Below are 16,538 nucleotides of genomic sequence, written 5' to 3'. Positions count from 1 at the left end.
CATCTAACATAACCTAGAATATTTTTTCATTTGTTTAATTTTTGTCAATTTATACTAGTTGTAGAAGAAAATAAATAATGATATATTGTAAATTTTTATTATCTACCAGCCGGGAATATAAATATAGTGTAAGAATTTAGAAATAAAAGTATTATTTATCGATTTTTCAAAAAGAGCGGTTATTTCAGTAAATGCACTGATGATTTTTTATTAGACGCACCTAATGTTATATCTGTCTCTGGTCTTGCAGCATCATTTATTTCGTTTACAAATGGTTTCTGGTGTGCATGGTGTTCACAAGTGTTTGTTGTGCCGGTTTAATTTTTATTATTAAAAAATATTCTTAATTCACAATGCACCCGGGAGGGAATATTTTATCAGATTCACAAGAATCAGCTCTTTTTGACAATGCAATTATGGATCACATCAAAAATGATTTTGGACCCGATGGAATGTAAGTTTTTTTCTCTCTTCACTATCCACCGCATAGAAACTGATTCTAAATTGATTGCATCATAAGATATTTTACAAAAATTGTAAAATATCCATAAAATTTCAGAAATAGAAATAATATTTTATTTATGTTTTCTTTTAAATGTTAAACAAAATACTTCAAAAGATGGTTATATATGAATTTTATAAATGCTTGTACATTTCATGGTTATGTACTTCGCGTTTTGAGTATGTAAATATTTTTTAGGCATAAATAATTATAAATTTATAATAAAAATTTCAGAGAGGTGGATCAATTTACAAGTGAAATTTTTGATGATAATGTTTATCCTGATAGTGATAAAAAATATTTGAGTTTATATTCAAGTCAATCTGTTCATCATCAACAACAACAGCAGGCATACAATAGTATGTATGTACAGACAATGGTTGCTCCTCGTGATGAATTCCCTGGAAGATTAGATTTCCAATTGATGTTAAATCAGCAAGCTTCGACAAAACATTGGATTGTAAGTATAAAAAATTTTAAAAGTTGAAAATTAATTTTTTTATTATACATTTATTATAATTTTTTTAGGCTTCGAAATGACACACTTTTTTACTTTTTTAATATACTTTTTTTTCCAAAAGGCTACTTTTTTTACTACTAATTTTCGCCAAAAGCCACTAAATACTAATTTTTTCAAAAAATCATTTTAAAAATGACAGAATTCAAGAATTTTAAATTTTAGCGAATTTTTTGTTTCCTAAAAACTCGCCAAGTTAATGATTTATTATTGACCGCGTCAACTACTGCTTTATATAATTATTTTTTTACACGAATTTTTATTTTTCAAAATAGCATTTAACATAATTTCTTTTTAAACGACCTTTTACTCAATAGAATTTTTAATTTGGCAAATTTTTTTTTGACAAAATTTCTCTTTACCCAACTGGTTTTTTAAAAATAATTCTAATTTAACCGAAATTTAGACAATAATTGAATTTTAGAGTATTTTGAATTGAAAAATGTTTTAAATAATTTAAATTACCATGATTATGATTAAAGTTATTAGAAATAATTATTTCAACAAAAAATTTGAATCAAAATTTTTAATAATAATTGAATTTCAGGAGATTTTGAATTAAAATTACAGTAAATTAGAATTGCTGAAAATTATTAGAAAAGTTTCAAACAGTAGGGGTAAACGATACAGTGATTGCCAGTATAAGCAAAAAAGGGATATATTTATACAAATTACAAATGTTTAATTATCGAAATGAGAAATGAAACCATTTGTAAAGGAATTAAAATATTCCATTAATCTGAAAATAATAATGAATTGTTTATTTAATATTAGTATAAATTTAAAAAAAAATAAAAAAATCTTCACATGACAGAAAAAATAGTGATTGTCATTATTTTTACAGTGATTGACCATCAATTTTACAATGATTGCCCACTAGACATAAAATAGTAATGTAAATTATAAATTTTGCATAATTTATTAAAGAATGAATATAATTTGAAATTAATAAAGTAGTAGTAATTTTTAAAATAATTTTCTTTTATTAACAATAATAAGATTCATTAAATATGACTTTTAAGTGTAAATAATACTATTAACCTAAAAAATTGGGAAAATTGTCGAATCTGACTCAATTGTAAAAATAAAAATTATTTTTGGCTATTTTGATTTGATATAATGATTACATGATTTTGAAGCTTTTCATTACTTAAAGAAGCATATACGAAACACCTTTTTTTACCTTCGGCATTTTTTCGATAGCCTAAAATCATACTTCATATTAAAAAATTGTTAATAAAATATTACAAATCATTCTAATACATGCTGCGGCTCTAATTACATCTTTATTTTAAAAAATTAATTCACCAAATATGAAAAAACGTCGAAAAATTAAAAATACTTATCTCAAAAAAGTCTTGAAAATAAACGGTTAATCACTGAAAAATGACATAATAACCAAAAGGGCAATGACTGTTATTTGTTATTAATTGCAAGATAGTAGTTGTTCTCTATAATTTTCGGTAAATCGAGTCAAATTACGTTAAAACAAATTTTTTTACTTATTATTAAACTTATTTTCATGCATATAATTAAAAAATAATAATGATATGTATAATTTTTTCGTTAAAAAGTCAAAGAAAGTATCACCACTAACCTTGCAAATTTACAACTAAATTGACAAAATTTCAAAGAGCTAAGGACACTGTTCTCGAAAAGCGCTATTATTTTCATAATAGTGAGTCGAAGAATAAAAATCTTTTTACACTATTAGCAGAATATTCTGTAGAATTTATATAAATAAATAAAACAAAATATTATATGTAAATTTCGTTATTATTTCTGTTTGTAATGTAATGGTGGCAATCACTGTGAGGGGGGCAACAACTGTACCGCTTACCCCTAGTTGAATTTTAGAGAATTTTGAATTAAAAAATGTTTTATTTAATTGAATTTTTGAATAATTGGATTGAAATTATTAATTTAGCAAAGAATTTTAGATACAAATTTTAAAAATAATTGAATTTTTGGAAGAGTTCGAGTTAAAATTTTTAGAAATAATTAAATTTTTTGAGATTTTTAATTCAAATTGTTGTCTTAAAATACTAAATATTTTATATAAGTTTCCGATTCAAAGTTCTAGGATTTAAAAATTCGAATTACTTAAAATTCTACTAAATGAGAATTCTAATAAATTAAAAATAGATTAAATTAGAATTCTTTTCAAGAAACAGTTGAGTAAAGAGAAATTTTTGTAAAATAAAAATTCTGTCAAATAAAAATTTGGTACTTTGAAAATTCCGTAAACATTTGTTTTAAAAAAATTGTATGTTAAATGCTATTTTATAAAATAAAAATTTATGGTGAAAAATCATTTTTATGGAATAATCATAAGCTCCTAAACGTTGTGCCAAAAACAAAAATTTAATCTAAATTTAACAATAGATATAGTTTTTTTTTTTAAATAATCAGGAGAAAAATGATGTTAATTTTATTCCTCAGAATTTTTCTTTCAATTTTTTTAGACAAGAAAATATTTACACTTTTAACGTCAATCTTAGAAAACTAATTTTACTTCATTTTAAAGATGCTACTTTTTTTCAATTTTGAGAATACTTTTAAAAAAAAAAAAAAATGATACTTTTTCATACTTTTCTTAGTCACTTATTACGCTTTGAAGCCTGTATTTTTTGTGGTAAAAAATTAATATTTTTAAAAATTTTTAATTAAAACGTAGAAATTTAAATTTTTTTTAAAAATTGTTTTAAACATTTTATTATTTGTACTTTTATATATATTTACTAAACAAAATTTCTTGTATACATAAAAAGTTTCAACAATTTTTTGTCTCTAGAATGGATTATAGATTTTCACTTATTAACTATTTTTTTTACCTATATATATGTATGTAAGATTTTGTCACCTATTTTGATAACTTGTTACCTTTTTTCCCTTTTCTCATGATTCGATTAATTTAAGTATGTAATTTTACTTCAAAAACAATTATATTTACAATGTAAAAATTTTGATTATCCAAATTTTAACTTGTCCAAATTTTAATTGATTTAAGTTTCAATTTATTCAAAATTAAATTTACCTAAATTTTAAAATTATTGATACTTCATTCTTTGGATGAAAAATTTCAGTTCATTAAAATTTGAATAGATACAAATTAGTTACTTTTTTATATTAATTAGTTTTAGTTTTTTTTAATTACTTTTTTGTTACTTATTTTTTGGTAAATAATGCAGATCTTCTTTATTTCAATTATTTAATAAATTTTTAACCAAAATTCTTCTCTGAATTAATTATTATCAATAATTTTAATGAAATTCTTGATTTTAAAAAAAGTCAAAAAAGTCGTGCAATCCGAGGCTTGTAATTTTTTTTGGTTCAAATTTGGATTTTTATGAAATATCCCATTATTCGAGTTTCAACATTAAAATAGGCGAAATGAGTGAAAGAAAAAGGAGGGAAAATGAGGAAATATTCATAAAAAAGGGGAAAAAAGGCGAATTTTTTTAAAATAGAGGAAAAAAAAGGGGAATAGGGAAAGTCTGTGACTGAAAATTAGAGAAAAAGAAAATAAATTTTTTTGTGGTAACCCTGTTCAGGTACATCGTTTTTGTAACTTCAAATTATAAGATTTCTATTAAAATTCATTAAATTTAATATCAAAGAAATGTCAGGAAAATTAAAAAATTTATTCCCATCGCATCCTTATTTTTTTTATTAAGAGTTTTTTTTTTTTTTTTTTTTTTTTTTTTTTTTTTTTTTTTAATTTTCGATTAAATGATGAAAAAAATGCAAAATATTTTCTTTTCTTCAGTATTCACAATCCCTGGCGAAGGTTTTCATAAATATGGATGAAGTTTTACCATTGCGTTTTAAATGGGAACCAGCAATTAATGGACTATTTCTACGAACACAAATGGTGTATGTATTGGAACAATATAGATCGGAGCCAGTTTTACGTTGTCATAATCACATGGCAATGACTCGAAAAGATCATTTTGAAGTTGATAATTTGACAAATAGACACGTAGTGAGATGTGTCGATAGAAATAGTACATACGAGGAAACACAATCAGGACATTTGTCAATTCGCACACCACTTGGAACACCGGAAGTAGGCACTGCTTATGTACCAGTGCATTTTAAATTTTTATGTAAAAACAGTTGCACATCAGGTATGAATCGACGAGCAACAGAAATGATTTTCACCTTGGAGGATGAACATCAAAATGTTTTGGGTCGTCGTCGATTGCAAGTGAGAATTTGCAGTTGTCCCAAGAGAGATAAAGAAAAAGAGGAAGACGAATCGAATGGTGTTACTGTGCAAAAAGTAAAAAAAAGAAAAATGTCAAAACTCGATCCAACTCAAACGAATGGACTTAAGAAACATTCATCATTTAGCGACGATACGTCTGTTTGTCGTTTAAATTTAGAAATTCTTGGCAAAGAAGAAGCGATGGCAGTGAAAAAATATGCTTATGATGTTATGGCGGGAAAAGCATTACGTACGGGAAAATTAGATCTATTTTCACCGTATTTGAATAAACTTCAGAAGCCACTTTAAAAATTTTTCAATTTTTTGGTTTGTTCTTCATGCACTTTTATACAATCTTATTATTTTTTTTTCTAGAAATATTTGTAAATTGTAGAATTTAATTTTTTTTAAATTAGAAACTTTTCAGATCTTTATTTAGAATTTCTAAATTTCAAATGACAGAAATATTGTGCCTTAAAATGGGACCATTTAGCGACAGTTAGCGATAATAATAAAATGCTGCCAAGTAATTATTACATTACTGTGAATAATTTAATAAGTAATTATTTACAATTTATAAAGAAGTGCATTTTTTCATTACTAATTTTTTATATTATTACGTAATTTTTTTTTTATACCTTTGGAAAGAAAATTAATTTTCTTTTTTGAAAAAAAAAAATTTTTTTTTTTTTTGTAAGAAAAATTTTCTCTTAAGTAGAAGCTAAGTAACTTTACGTTAATAATAATAAGTCTAATTATTTCTTAATTTACTTAATTACTGAATTAAGATTCGTTTACACTATACGTTATTGTCAAATATTTTTTTCTTTACAAAAAAATTTTCTAATTTCGATTTGTATTTTGTAAGAAAAGAAAAATTTTTGATAAAAAATTACTTCCGATTGTCTCGTTAAACTTTCTTTTTTGATAAAGAAAAAATTTGTTTTTTAAAAAAAAATTGTCCGTTTTTTGTCTTGTTATGGAATGTTATTTATGGATAAAGAAAATTGTGTTATTGCAAAAAAATTAATCATAATTGCCGTTTTTGATAAAAGAAGAAATTGTATTACTTAATAAAAAAAAAAAAACATCGAACTTTCTTTATATGTTCTATTTTTTTTTGACAAAAGGAAATTGCATTAAAAAAGATTTGTCTCGTTACGTATATACAATATTTTTTTCTTGTAAGGAAACAAATCGTGATATTACTCAATAAACTCTATAACTTTAATATACTTATATATTAAGAATTAAAATATTTTAAAATGCATTTTTTTCATATGATCTCGATTGATTATATATACTTATAGAAAATAAAAAAAAACAACCAGTGCCAATGACAGGTTTGAGAATTCTGTATATTTAATAATACAGATTTAAGACGATGTCAATAATATTATTAATATCTGTAAGATTTATTAATTTTAATTATCAATAAACTGTTATTCATCTTTTTTAATAAAAAAACTTTTTATATTACAATTTTCATCGTATTACATTTCTTTAATTTAAATATTATAAACTTATATTTTTATTTTATATATTTTAAATCTTTAAAATAATATATTTTATGAAAAATTTTATTTGTCTTATTTTTTTATTTTCTTATTTTGTTTATCATTTGTGACCTAGACAATTAAAAGGACAATTAAAATTAATTTTTTATTCATCGATGACTTTGATAGAAAAAACCTTTTTTTTTATTAGAATCATCAATCAATAAAAAATCAATTATTTCGGACGTAAGGTACCTTTTAAATGTTCAGGTCACATTTATTTTTTTTTAATTTCATTTTGTATTTTTATTAAACTTCAATATCTTCGTTGTTTTCACTTTCTAGAATATGAATTTCCACTGATTTAAAGGTACAATTTTCAGGAAGAATCACAACATTTGTGGAAGAGGAAGTGTTGTTGAACGTTTCTTGTAAACTTATTACATCTCTTCGAAATTTCACATCCTCTTGATCATCCAAAATGTTTAGAGTCCAATGCCATTTGTTGTCATTGGTATTTGAGCCAAGGATCCAAATTGATTCGTTTTCAGACTGATGAAAATTGTATGTTATAAAATAAACAATTTAATTGCATTTTTTAAAGAATAAGAATTTTTAACAACAATGAGAATAATTTTATAAAAATATTATCAACAAAATTTATTTCGAATATTTCAAAATCGAACTAATATTGTAAGATAAATTTTCAAATTTTATTTAAATAGGGCAAATCTCTAAAAAAAAATTCATAAAGTTCCATTTTTATAATCTTTTAAAGTCTAATTTAAGCAATTTATTAAATTTCAAAAAATTTTAGAAATAATTAAATTGTAGAAGCTTTTTAAATTGAAATTTTTGAAAATAATTGAATTTCAATTGATATTGAATTGCAATATTCAAAAATAATAGAATTGAATTATTTTGGAAAAATTTTTGAAAGCAATTGATTTAAAATTGAACATTTTGAAAATAATTGAATTTTAGTTGATTTTGAATTGAAATTTTTGAAAATAATTAAATTTCAATCGATTTTGAATTCAAATTTTTGAAAATAATTGAATTTTAATTGATTTTGAACTAAAAATGTAGAAAATAATTGAATTTCTATTGAATTTTTTGAAAATAATTGATGAATTTATTAGAAATTACAGACAAAAATTGAGTTTGCGAAGAATATTATAAAAATCATTTAAAATTAATTAAAATTTTTGCAAATAATTAAATTTCAAGTGATTTTGAATAAATATATATTATAATTTTGTGAAAAAATGTAAAAAAAAAAAGTTAAAAAAATTGGATTTTATTAAAATAAGTCTAAAAAAAGTCGTATTTTCGGAAAAAAAGTAAGAAAAAGTCGTATAATTCGAAGCCTGTTATTTCAATAAAATTGAATTTAATAGAATTTTCATTTGATAAAATTTTTATTTACCCGTATTGATATCATTTTATTGATTTTTTTTTTATATTTTGTGTTTGGAAATTGGAAATTGTGTTACTAATTATTGAAAATAATAAATCATAAAATTTATATAGAAACCCTGAATTTATAAGAAGAAAATAGAAAAAAGAAGACTAAGAAGTAGAAAAAAAAGGAGAAAAAAAGTTACAGAAAATGAATACAATGAGAATAAAAAAAAAAATGACAATTTACAACCTGAAGGAAAAAAACATCCTCGTCTCGATGCAAAATATAAATCCCCTGCGAATGAAAAGGCCAAGGTATCGGTAAATTCGCTTTTCCATTATGAAAATGAATCATTGGTCCACGATGAGATGCAGCTAAATGCTCCAAAATTGTATCACGTGTCAATAATTCACGACATTCCTCACTCTTAAATAATGGACAATTAATTCTAAAATTTGCCACCGATTCTGTCGATCCACCCCAAATTGGTGTCGGTGGTACACTCAATAGACCATTATCACAATTTCGTGTCTCATCATCATCATCATCATCATCATCATCACGATCATTATTAGTTAAACGATTCAATGAACCACTATTGGTTCGATTATTTTCCCTCGATAATTCACCAGTACTTGCCGATTTTGTTCGATCATTCAAATAATTATTAAAATTTCTCGGCAAAAGCCATTGTCGTCCAATGTAACGTGTTGATCTACCATTTTCATTGTCGTCACAACATTGAGTTGTTGCCGGTAAACTTTCCGTTGATATTGCCTTATTATTCTCATCATCTAAACTAATAGAGGGAAATATTCGTGAAATAAGATTTTTTGCCCTATGCGGCGAACGATGTTTATTGAAATTAATTTTTTCTTTCTGATGATGAATTGGTTTTCTAGTCGATCCAAAAAGACGTTTTGAAAGTGATAATGATTCGGATTTATTTATTAAGGAATTTTTTTTATTATTATCAATTCCAAACGATTCGACGAGTACTTTATGACATTTGTCGGCCAAGAGACATCTTCCTTGACCCAAACTCACTCGACAAACTGGACATCTTGTACTTTTTGCACGACAGCCAACGCAAAGAATGTGACCATTGACACATTGCGATACTGGCGTTTGAGCACTTTCGAGACAAATCTGAAAATTTGAAAAAGAAATTTTTTTTTTTATTTTCAAATTCATTTTCTTGGGAATTTTTAAAAAAAATTTTCTCCATTTTTTTATTATTTGTCAATAGTAAAAAAAAAGAGATTTAAGTAAAAAAAAAATTTAATCAATGTAAAAATAAATCTAGAAAAAAAAGAGAAAAAGAAGTTTCATGATAATTCAAATAAAATGAAAATTAAAAAAAAAAGAAAGTAAAATGCAAAAACTCACTGGACATTCAAGGGCACGAACAACTCCGGATACTGCACTTGACAATTTAATTGCCACTTCGGGAAGAGGACCTTCCAATGCTAAAATTCCCACGTGTCTTCTTTCTTTCTCGTCACTATTTATTTCTTCTTTATCAACTTCGGGCTTTTTTTCCAAATTGTTCCTCTGTCGCCAAACATGAATTTTCACCTGATCATTTCTTCCTATTAAAAATGCAATATCCGACATTTTCAGTCCCAACAAATCTTCACCATCAATTTGTAGTAGACAATCTCCTGCTCTAAAAATAAACTCTTGACAAAATTCAAATCCAAAATTATTGGAATTTTCTTTATTTTTTTTATTTTCAATTATTTAATTTAAATTTATTTACATAATAAACGGGCAACGAAAAAAAAACCCTTTTGCTGAAAAGGTACTAAAAAATAATATAATTTTGTCATATAAGAAAAAATTTGCTTCTTTGCTTTATTATTTCGTAATCAAAATTGATTTATTTATTTATTTCAAGTATTTTTATTCTTTTAAAATTATATTTCATATTTGAAAACGAAAAAAATGAAAGGAAATAAATAAATATTTTAAAAAATGTTATATACGGAAAAATAGAAATGAAAATAAAATAGAAAAATAAGAAAACAAAAAAACAAGAAATAAACTTTATATTTGTAAAATAATAATATTACCTTAATCCTGAAATTTGAGCATCACTTTCGATTTCAACTGAACCAACCCATGGATATGGATCCCATTTTGATCTCGTGAGATGAAATCCACGAAATTTTTTTTCATTTGACTGTGAATTGTCAGCTTCACCATTATTCCAATTTAATCCAAGTATTATTTCTTCTCTTCCACTCATATTTCTTCCATGAATATCCATTCATTAAAAATAAAAATTTCACATTAATTAACATACAAAAAAGAAAATTTCAATAATATAAAAACATTGTTTCTTTTAATATTAAAAATAATATACAAAACAAAATTAATTTATTGAAAATTTTCATTTAGAAAATATTTGAAATAAAATTCAACTAAATTATTCAAAAATATTAATAGAAATTATTAGATTTGATTTATTTTAATCGATTTAAAATTAGAATTTCTAAATATTAAAATAATAGAGCTTTATGTAAATTTTTTTTACATATGTTTAGAAAATTTGTAGTAAACGGAATAAATACGTGGTCGGAATATGATGAATTTAAGCTTACTAGTGGAAAAATCTCTCGTTTACAGCATCCTCGAATCATCGATCAGTAAAAGTTGTTTACTGGTTTACCTTCACCCAAATTCTTGACCTTGTCACTGAATCTTCAAGATTGTTTCCGTCAAACATTAAACTAACATTCTAATATCAAAGTTTTCAAATAACTTTCAATTCTTTCCTTTTTCGTATCTTTCCAATCAGTTTCATAATAATTATTATTCTATCTTTACATTATAATGATAATGATTTTAAATATACTGCTTTCCAACATAATCATGAAAAATATCAGAAAATATTTTTAAAAATGTAAATTCATTTTTTTTATATTTTCCTACAAATTATGAAAATATGAGAAAATATTAAAAAATGAAATTTAGTTTTTTAATTTAATTATAATTTGAAAAGGCAAAAAAAAAAAAAATAATAAGAAAAATTATTAATTAATGAAAAAGTAAAATTTTTAATATATAATAAAAAAGTAAATAAAACAAAACGAGAAGAAATGTAATAAAATATAAGAGAAAATTTTTTAAAAAAAGGGGAATAGAATTTTTTTCTAATATAAAAATTATTATAGTGGATTCTAAAATAATGGAATAAATCAACGGATTATATTTCCCTTTTGTTTTATTCAATTGCAAAAATGCAGAAACAATGAAAGTCGTATAAAATATAAACACTATACAATAATTATTGAAAGACGGATCAACCGACTTTATCAGTTTTGTAAATGCAAAGCTTCGTTTATAATTAATTATTTAACATTCGAGCTGCATCATTTTCGTACTCAATCATTTATTACTAACTAGATAATAATAATAAAAAAAAATATATATTATGACCATTGGAGAACACAAGAGACGAAACCGTTTAAAAATTACATTTTTATATTACACGTTAATAAGTTTTCGAAAAATGGTTATTTCTTTTTTTAATTGAAAATTTGTTTCCCAAATTTTTTTTCAATCTTTCGACATTTTTAATTGAAAAAAAAAAAAATATAAAAAATATATGACATTTCAAAATGGAAGTAGATTTATAATAAAATTCATTCGTAAAAAGATTTTACTATTAATTTGTAATTATATTTATCCTTTTACTTATCAAGTAAAAGAATTGAAAAATTTTGAAAAATTGGAAAAAATTTTAAAAATAAGTATATAGATTTAAAATGAGAATAAAAAATTTATAAATCAATGAAATCAGACGTAGAAAAAGTATCGACACTAGTTTTTTTTTTTTTTCGTTTTTTAAATATACTCCTGACAATTTCGTTCGTGTATAATTATCGACTGCTACAATAATGATATGTTTATTTTCTTCTATTTATAACGATTTTGATAAAAGAAAACAAATTAGAGAGATACTTAAAACAGCATCTCTGGATAAGAGAAATTTCCCAATTTTTAACAAATAAAAACACACATTTGATAATTTTTGACACGCATGTCAAATTGTCAAAATTACGCGAAAAAAATAACCAAACAAAAACTGAATCTATTTTTAACAATATTAATAAAAAAAAAAACTGTTTTCAATTTTCTACATTTCTTAAAAATTCCTTTTTACATGATTTTCGAATAATTTAATTTTTTTTCTATACCCAACTTTTATAATTTGTTCAATAGAAAAAAAAAACAATAAAAAATAATTTAACATTTAACAATTATATAAAGAACAATAAAATCTTTTTTTCTTTGAAACAAAATTTGAAAAATCACTGTAAAAATTATTGGAAAAATAAATTCCAGACGTAAAATTTCAAATTTCTGAATATTAAAAGAATGTAGAAATGTAGAATTTTGAGTAAAATCTCAAATTTTGACGTTTCGATAATTTTTTTCTTTCGTTTTGAAAAAAAAAAAACTATTGATATAAAATATTTAAACATTGATTTAATGTATGAAACGTTGCGTGGGCAGTAGCTTTTAAGACTAGTAAATCTGGTTCTAAATTAAAGCTACAATTTTCAATAGTTTGCGATAAAGCAACAGTGTGTTTTTCCACTTTGATCAATTGCTCACGACAATTAGCGAATGCATCTAAAACTTCAATTTTTGAAACTGGATTTCTTATCGTAGGATTATTGTGCTCCCTCGGAGGAAGTGGTGGATGACTACTAGCAATTGCTCTAGTATACATTTCTGTGACTGCGCGAAGTTTATCCACCCATTCTTGTCTTGCTCGAGCATCAGCTGCTCTCAATTTAATCATATCACCTAAAAAGTAAATTTTTAATTTAAATAAACAAGATTTTATACAAAAAAAAAAGGGTCCACGCCATTTCAACATATCGTTAACTTGGACTACTTTTTTTTTCTTTCTATTCTACGAAAAAAAGTTCCATGATTTAAAAAAAAAATGTTTTCAACAAATCATTTACAAATATCAATTTCAGACCTCGAATCCACTTTAAGGCACAAAAAAAGTCGTTTTAGTCGATTTATATTAAAAAAAAAAGTCGATTTTTTTTTATTTTAACAAAATAATAAATATTTTACTTTAAATAACTAATGTTATTAGGTATTAAATTCATTTTATTAATTCTGTAATAAGAATAATTCTATAAATATATTATCAAGAAAATTTATTTCCAATATTTTAGAATCGAACTACCTTGTAAGACAAAATTTTATATAAGTAGGACAAATTTCTGAAAAAAATTCTTAAAGTTCCATTTTTATAATTTTTTCATGTCTGATTTAAGCAATTTATTCGAATTTAAAATTTTGTCATAGTTTTTAGTTTTGAAGGTCAAAAAAATTTCAGGCAAAAACTTAAGCAAGTTTTACAGATGTTTAAAAAAAAATTTTTTTTAATAAATAATAATTTTGGAAGAGTTAAAGTTGAAATTTTTAGAAATAATTGAATTTCAAAAGATTTTACGTCGGTGAAGTTTACAACGTTTATGATTAACGATTCAAAAAAAAATATATTTTCCACTCAAAAAATAATAACTAATTTTTTGCCTACAAATTTTTTTTTCAAATAATTGTTGAACAAGAAACGTTGCAAAAAATTTTGTAGATCAACAATAATAATAATTTGCATAGGAAAATATTTTTTCTTCTCAATCGTTGATAATAAAAGTTGTGAACTTCACCGACGTAAGATTTTGTTTTTTTTTCTGACAGTAATTCAATTTTATAGAACTGAAAATAATTTATCAAATAATTTTAGATAACATATTTTCAAAGTAATTGAATTTTCAAAGATTTACAGTTTAGATTTTTGAATTTCATTGAATTTTAATTAAAAATTTAAAAAATTATGGATTTTTAGTTGATTTTAAAATGAAAATTATGAAAATAATTGAATTTTAATTGAAATTTTAAAAAATAATGGAATTTTAGTTGATTTTAAAATGAAAATTTTGAAAATAATTGAATTTTAATTGAAATTTAAAAAAAATAATAGAATTTTAGTTGATTTTGAATTAAAATTTATAAAAATAATTGAATTTCAATTGATTTTGAATTGAAATTTTGGAAAATAATTGAATTTCAGTTGATTTTAAATTGAAAATGTAGAAAATAATTGAATTTGAACTGAAATTTTGGAAAATAATTGAACTTTAGTTAATTTTGAATTGAAATTTTTTTAAATATTTTAATTTAAATTGATTTTGAATTGAAATTTTGGAAAATAATTGAATTTTAGTTGAATTTGAATTGAAATTTTTGAAAATATTTTAATTTAAATTGATTTTGAATTGAAATTTTGGAAAATAATTGAGTTTTAGTTGATTTTAAAAATTAAAAACTTTGAAAATAATTGATTTTGAATTGAAATTTTGGAAAATAATTGAATTTTAGTTGATTTTAAATTGAAAATTTTAAAAATAATTGAATTTGAACTGAAATTTTGGAAAATAATTGAACTTTAGTTAATTTTGAATTGAAATTTTTTTAAATATTTTAATTTAAATTGATTTTGAATTGAAATTTTGGAAAATAATTGAATTTTAGTTGAATTTGAATTGAAATTTTTGAAAATATTTTAATTTAAATTGATTTTGAATTGAAATTTTGGAAAATAATTGAATTTTAGTTGAATTTGAATGGAAATTTTTGAAAATAATTGAATTTCATTTGATTTTTAATAGAAATTTTGGAAAATAATTTATTATTAGTTGATTTTAAATTGAAATTTTTGAAAATAATTATATTTCAATTGTTTTGAATTGAAATTTTTGCAAATAATTAAATTTCAAGTTATTTTGAATTAAAAATTTTTGGTAATTTTATTTTTTTTTAAATTATAAATAATTATTAAATTTCATAAAAATTTTAATTGAAAAATAGTTTAAGTTAATTGAATTTGTAAATAATTTCATTAAAATTATTAAAAATTATTAATTTATTGAAGAATTTTAGTTAAAAAAATTTGTTAAATATTTGAAATAAAGAAGATCAGAAGAAGATCTGCATTGTATCCTAAAAAAACGTACCTATTTTATTTAAAAATTTTGTAAAAAAAAATTTTTTTTTAAAGTCGAAAAAGTCACATTGTATTAAAATAAGTATTTATTTCCCTACAACGACGGGACTAAGATTAAAATTTTTGAAAAAAAGTAGTTTTACTGAAAATTTGAAAAAAAATCGAAGGATGCGATACAAATGAATTTTTTAAGAATGTCACACGAGTAAATAAAAATCTGAAATTTTTTCAAAAATTCATATCTTGTAAACGGCCTAATGAAAAAAATCGAAAAAAAAATCATGAAACCCTTTTTTCGTAGAGTACAAATAGATAAAAAAAAGAAATAAAAATCTAATTACCTGTTGCCGAATTAACAGTAAATGTCGTGGAATCCTCATCACTAGGAGCTATCACAGCACCAGCTAAATAAATAGAACATCTTGGTTTTTGACTTTTTTCCATTTCCGTGAGAAAATAATGCAATTCTCCAGTTTCTGGACTTAATATAAACCAACGATATTGCCATCCTTTCATTGCATTTGTATATTTATGAAGTAAACCCTCATAAGGATATCGCGTTTGTACACTCATCATTTATGTATACGTATGTAAAGAAGTGCACTTTTTTTTTTTTTAAACTGAATTTTTTCTCCTGACTCCTAAGAATTATTTTGTTTTTTTAATTAACTTGCCTTTAATTATAACTGGGCGTGGTATGTAATTGTTGTCAAATCACAGATGTAATCAATTGTTTTTTCATACAGGTCAAATTTCATTTATGTATGTGTGTAATATATATATAAATAATTTACACATAAAAATAATACAATTATAAATGTAGAATATAATATGTATATATATATATACAAAATTATTTACAAAGCATAATTTTTGTTTCAATTGTTTTAATTATAATATATAAACATTTAAATGAATGTTTTCACTATTATGACATTTATTTTGTAGACATTTTCACGTTATACTGTACTGTACAAAAACATTTACTTTTTGTGGGTTCAACAAACCCACGTGTATGTAGAGTTGTCAAATTCATGATTTTTTTTTTATATTTCACTTTAACAGTTACTTATATTTTGAATAAGAACTATTTTTTCCTTTTTATCAATTAGATATGACGATGTTGAGCAGTACTGTAGATTAATTTAATAGGTGAAACATTTTAATTTTACAAAAAAGAAATACTTTGTTTTTTTAGTTTCAAGTAGTCAATGTTTTTACACAGTGTAGTATCGAGTAAAAATATCTAAAGGCGTAATCACACTTCGTTTGGTTGCACAATTGGAAATTTAAAAAAGAGATAAAATAATTTTATTTCTTTTATCAAAATGTCAAAATTTTGAAAATTTTTGGCATAATATAGGAG

At 22.6% G+C, this 16,538-nt stretch overlaps 3 protein-coding genes across 6 annotated transcripts; 1 reads left to right on the top strand and 2 right to left on the bottom strand.

The window, feature by feature from the left end:
* The first annotated feature begins 37 nt into the window (after nt 1–37).
* LOC127282513 (tumor protein p73) lies at nt 38–6,107 on the top strand. Its single transcript, XM_051306786.1, has 3 exons — nt 38–454; nt 737–962; nt 4,789–6,107. The coding sequence occupies exons 1-3, from the start codon at nt 354–356 to the stop codon at nt 5,536–5,538; spliced, it is 1,077 nt and encodes a 358-aa protein (XP_051162743.1). The 5' UTR covers nt 38–353; the 3' UTR covers nt 5,539–6,107.
* Nucleotides 6,108–6,832: 725 nt separating this feature from the next.
* Nucleotides 6,833–10,833, bottom strand: LOC127282511 (uncharacterized). 4 transcript variants are annotated; one of them, XM_051306781.1, is made up of 5 exons: nt 10,737–10,833; nt 10,206–10,385; nt 9,520–9,799; nt 8,380–9,279; nt 6,833–7,277 (listed from the first exon to the last, which is right to left on the bottom strand). In XM_051306781.1, the coding sequence occupies exons 2-5, from the start codon at nt 10,379–10,381 to the stop codon at nt 7,035–7,037; spliced, it is 1,599 nt and encodes a 532-aa protein (XP_051162738.1). In that variant the 5' UTR covers nt 10,382–10,385; nt 10,737–10,833; the 3' UTR covers nt 6,833–7,034. The 4 variants fall into 4 exon arrangements, with proteins under 4 accessions (XP_051162738.1, XP_051162739.1, XP_051162740.1 ...); XM_051306782.1 differs by having other exon boundaries at nt 10,670–10,743; XM_051306783.1 differs by lacking the exon at nt 10,737–10,833 and having other exon boundaries at nt 9,520–9,794; nt 10,206–10,352.
* Nucleotides 10,834–11,341: 508 nt separating this feature from the next.
* LOC127282510 (oxysterol-binding protein-related protein 11) lies at nt 11,342–16,372 on the bottom strand. The gene is made up of 2 exons (XM_051306780.1): nt 15,514–16,372; nt 11,342–12,951 (listed from the first exon to the last, which is right to left on the bottom strand). The coding sequence occupies exons 1-2, from the start codon at nt 15,746–15,748 to the stop codon at nt 12,599–12,601; spliced, it is 588 nt and encodes a 195-aa protein (XP_051162737.1). The 5' UTR covers nt 15,749–16,372; the 3' UTR covers nt 11,342–12,598.
* Nucleotides 16,373–16,538: the final 166 nt, after the last annotated feature.

The sequence above is a fragment of the Leptopilina boulardi genome, unplaced genomic scaffold (genome assembly GCF_019393585.1).
Source record: "Leptopilina boulardi isolate dan_hultmark-lab unplaced genomic scaffold, ZJU_Lbou_2.1 LbouV2_300, whole genome shotgun sequence".
Taxonomy (NCBI): domain Eukaryota; kingdom Metazoa; phylum Arthropoda; class Insecta; order Hymenoptera; family Figitidae; genus Leptopilina; species Leptopilina boulardi.
The sequence above is the reverse complement of the archived record's forward strand: the minus strand, read 5'-3'. Positions and strand labels throughout refer to the sequence as shown.

Coding starts and splice junctions, on each gene's coding strand:
- LOC127282511 (XM_051306781.1), bottom strand. CDS start 10,381: ATGAGTGGAAGAGAAGAAATAATACTTGGATTAAATTGGAATAATGGT. Junction 9,800..10,205: donor GCTCAAATTTCAGGATTAAG/GTAATATTATTA, acceptor GTTTATTTTTAG/AGCAGGAGATTGTCTACTAC. Junction 7,278..8,379: donor AGGATGTTTTTTTCCTTCAG/GTTGTAAATTGT, acceptor AATTTTCATCAG/TCTGAAAACGAATCAATTTG.
- LOC127282513 (XM_051306786.1), top strand. CDS start 354: ATGCACCCGGGAGGGAATATTTTATCAGATTCACAAGAATCAGCTCTT. Junction 455..736: donor GATTTTGGACCCGATGGAAT/GTAAGTTTTTTT, acceptor TAAAAATTTCAG/AGAGGTGGATCAATTTACAA. Junction 963..4,788: donor CTTCGACAAAACATTGGATT/GTAAGTATAAAA, acceptor TCTTTTCTTCAG/TATTCACAATCCCTGGCGAA.
- LOC127282510 (XM_051306780.1), bottom strand. CDS start 15,748: ATGATGAGTGTACAAACGCGATATCCTTATGAGGGTTTACTTCATAAA. Junction 12,952..15,513: donor TACTGTTAATTCGGCAACAG/GTAATTAGATTT, acceptor TTTACTTTTTAG/GTGATATGATTAAATTGAGA.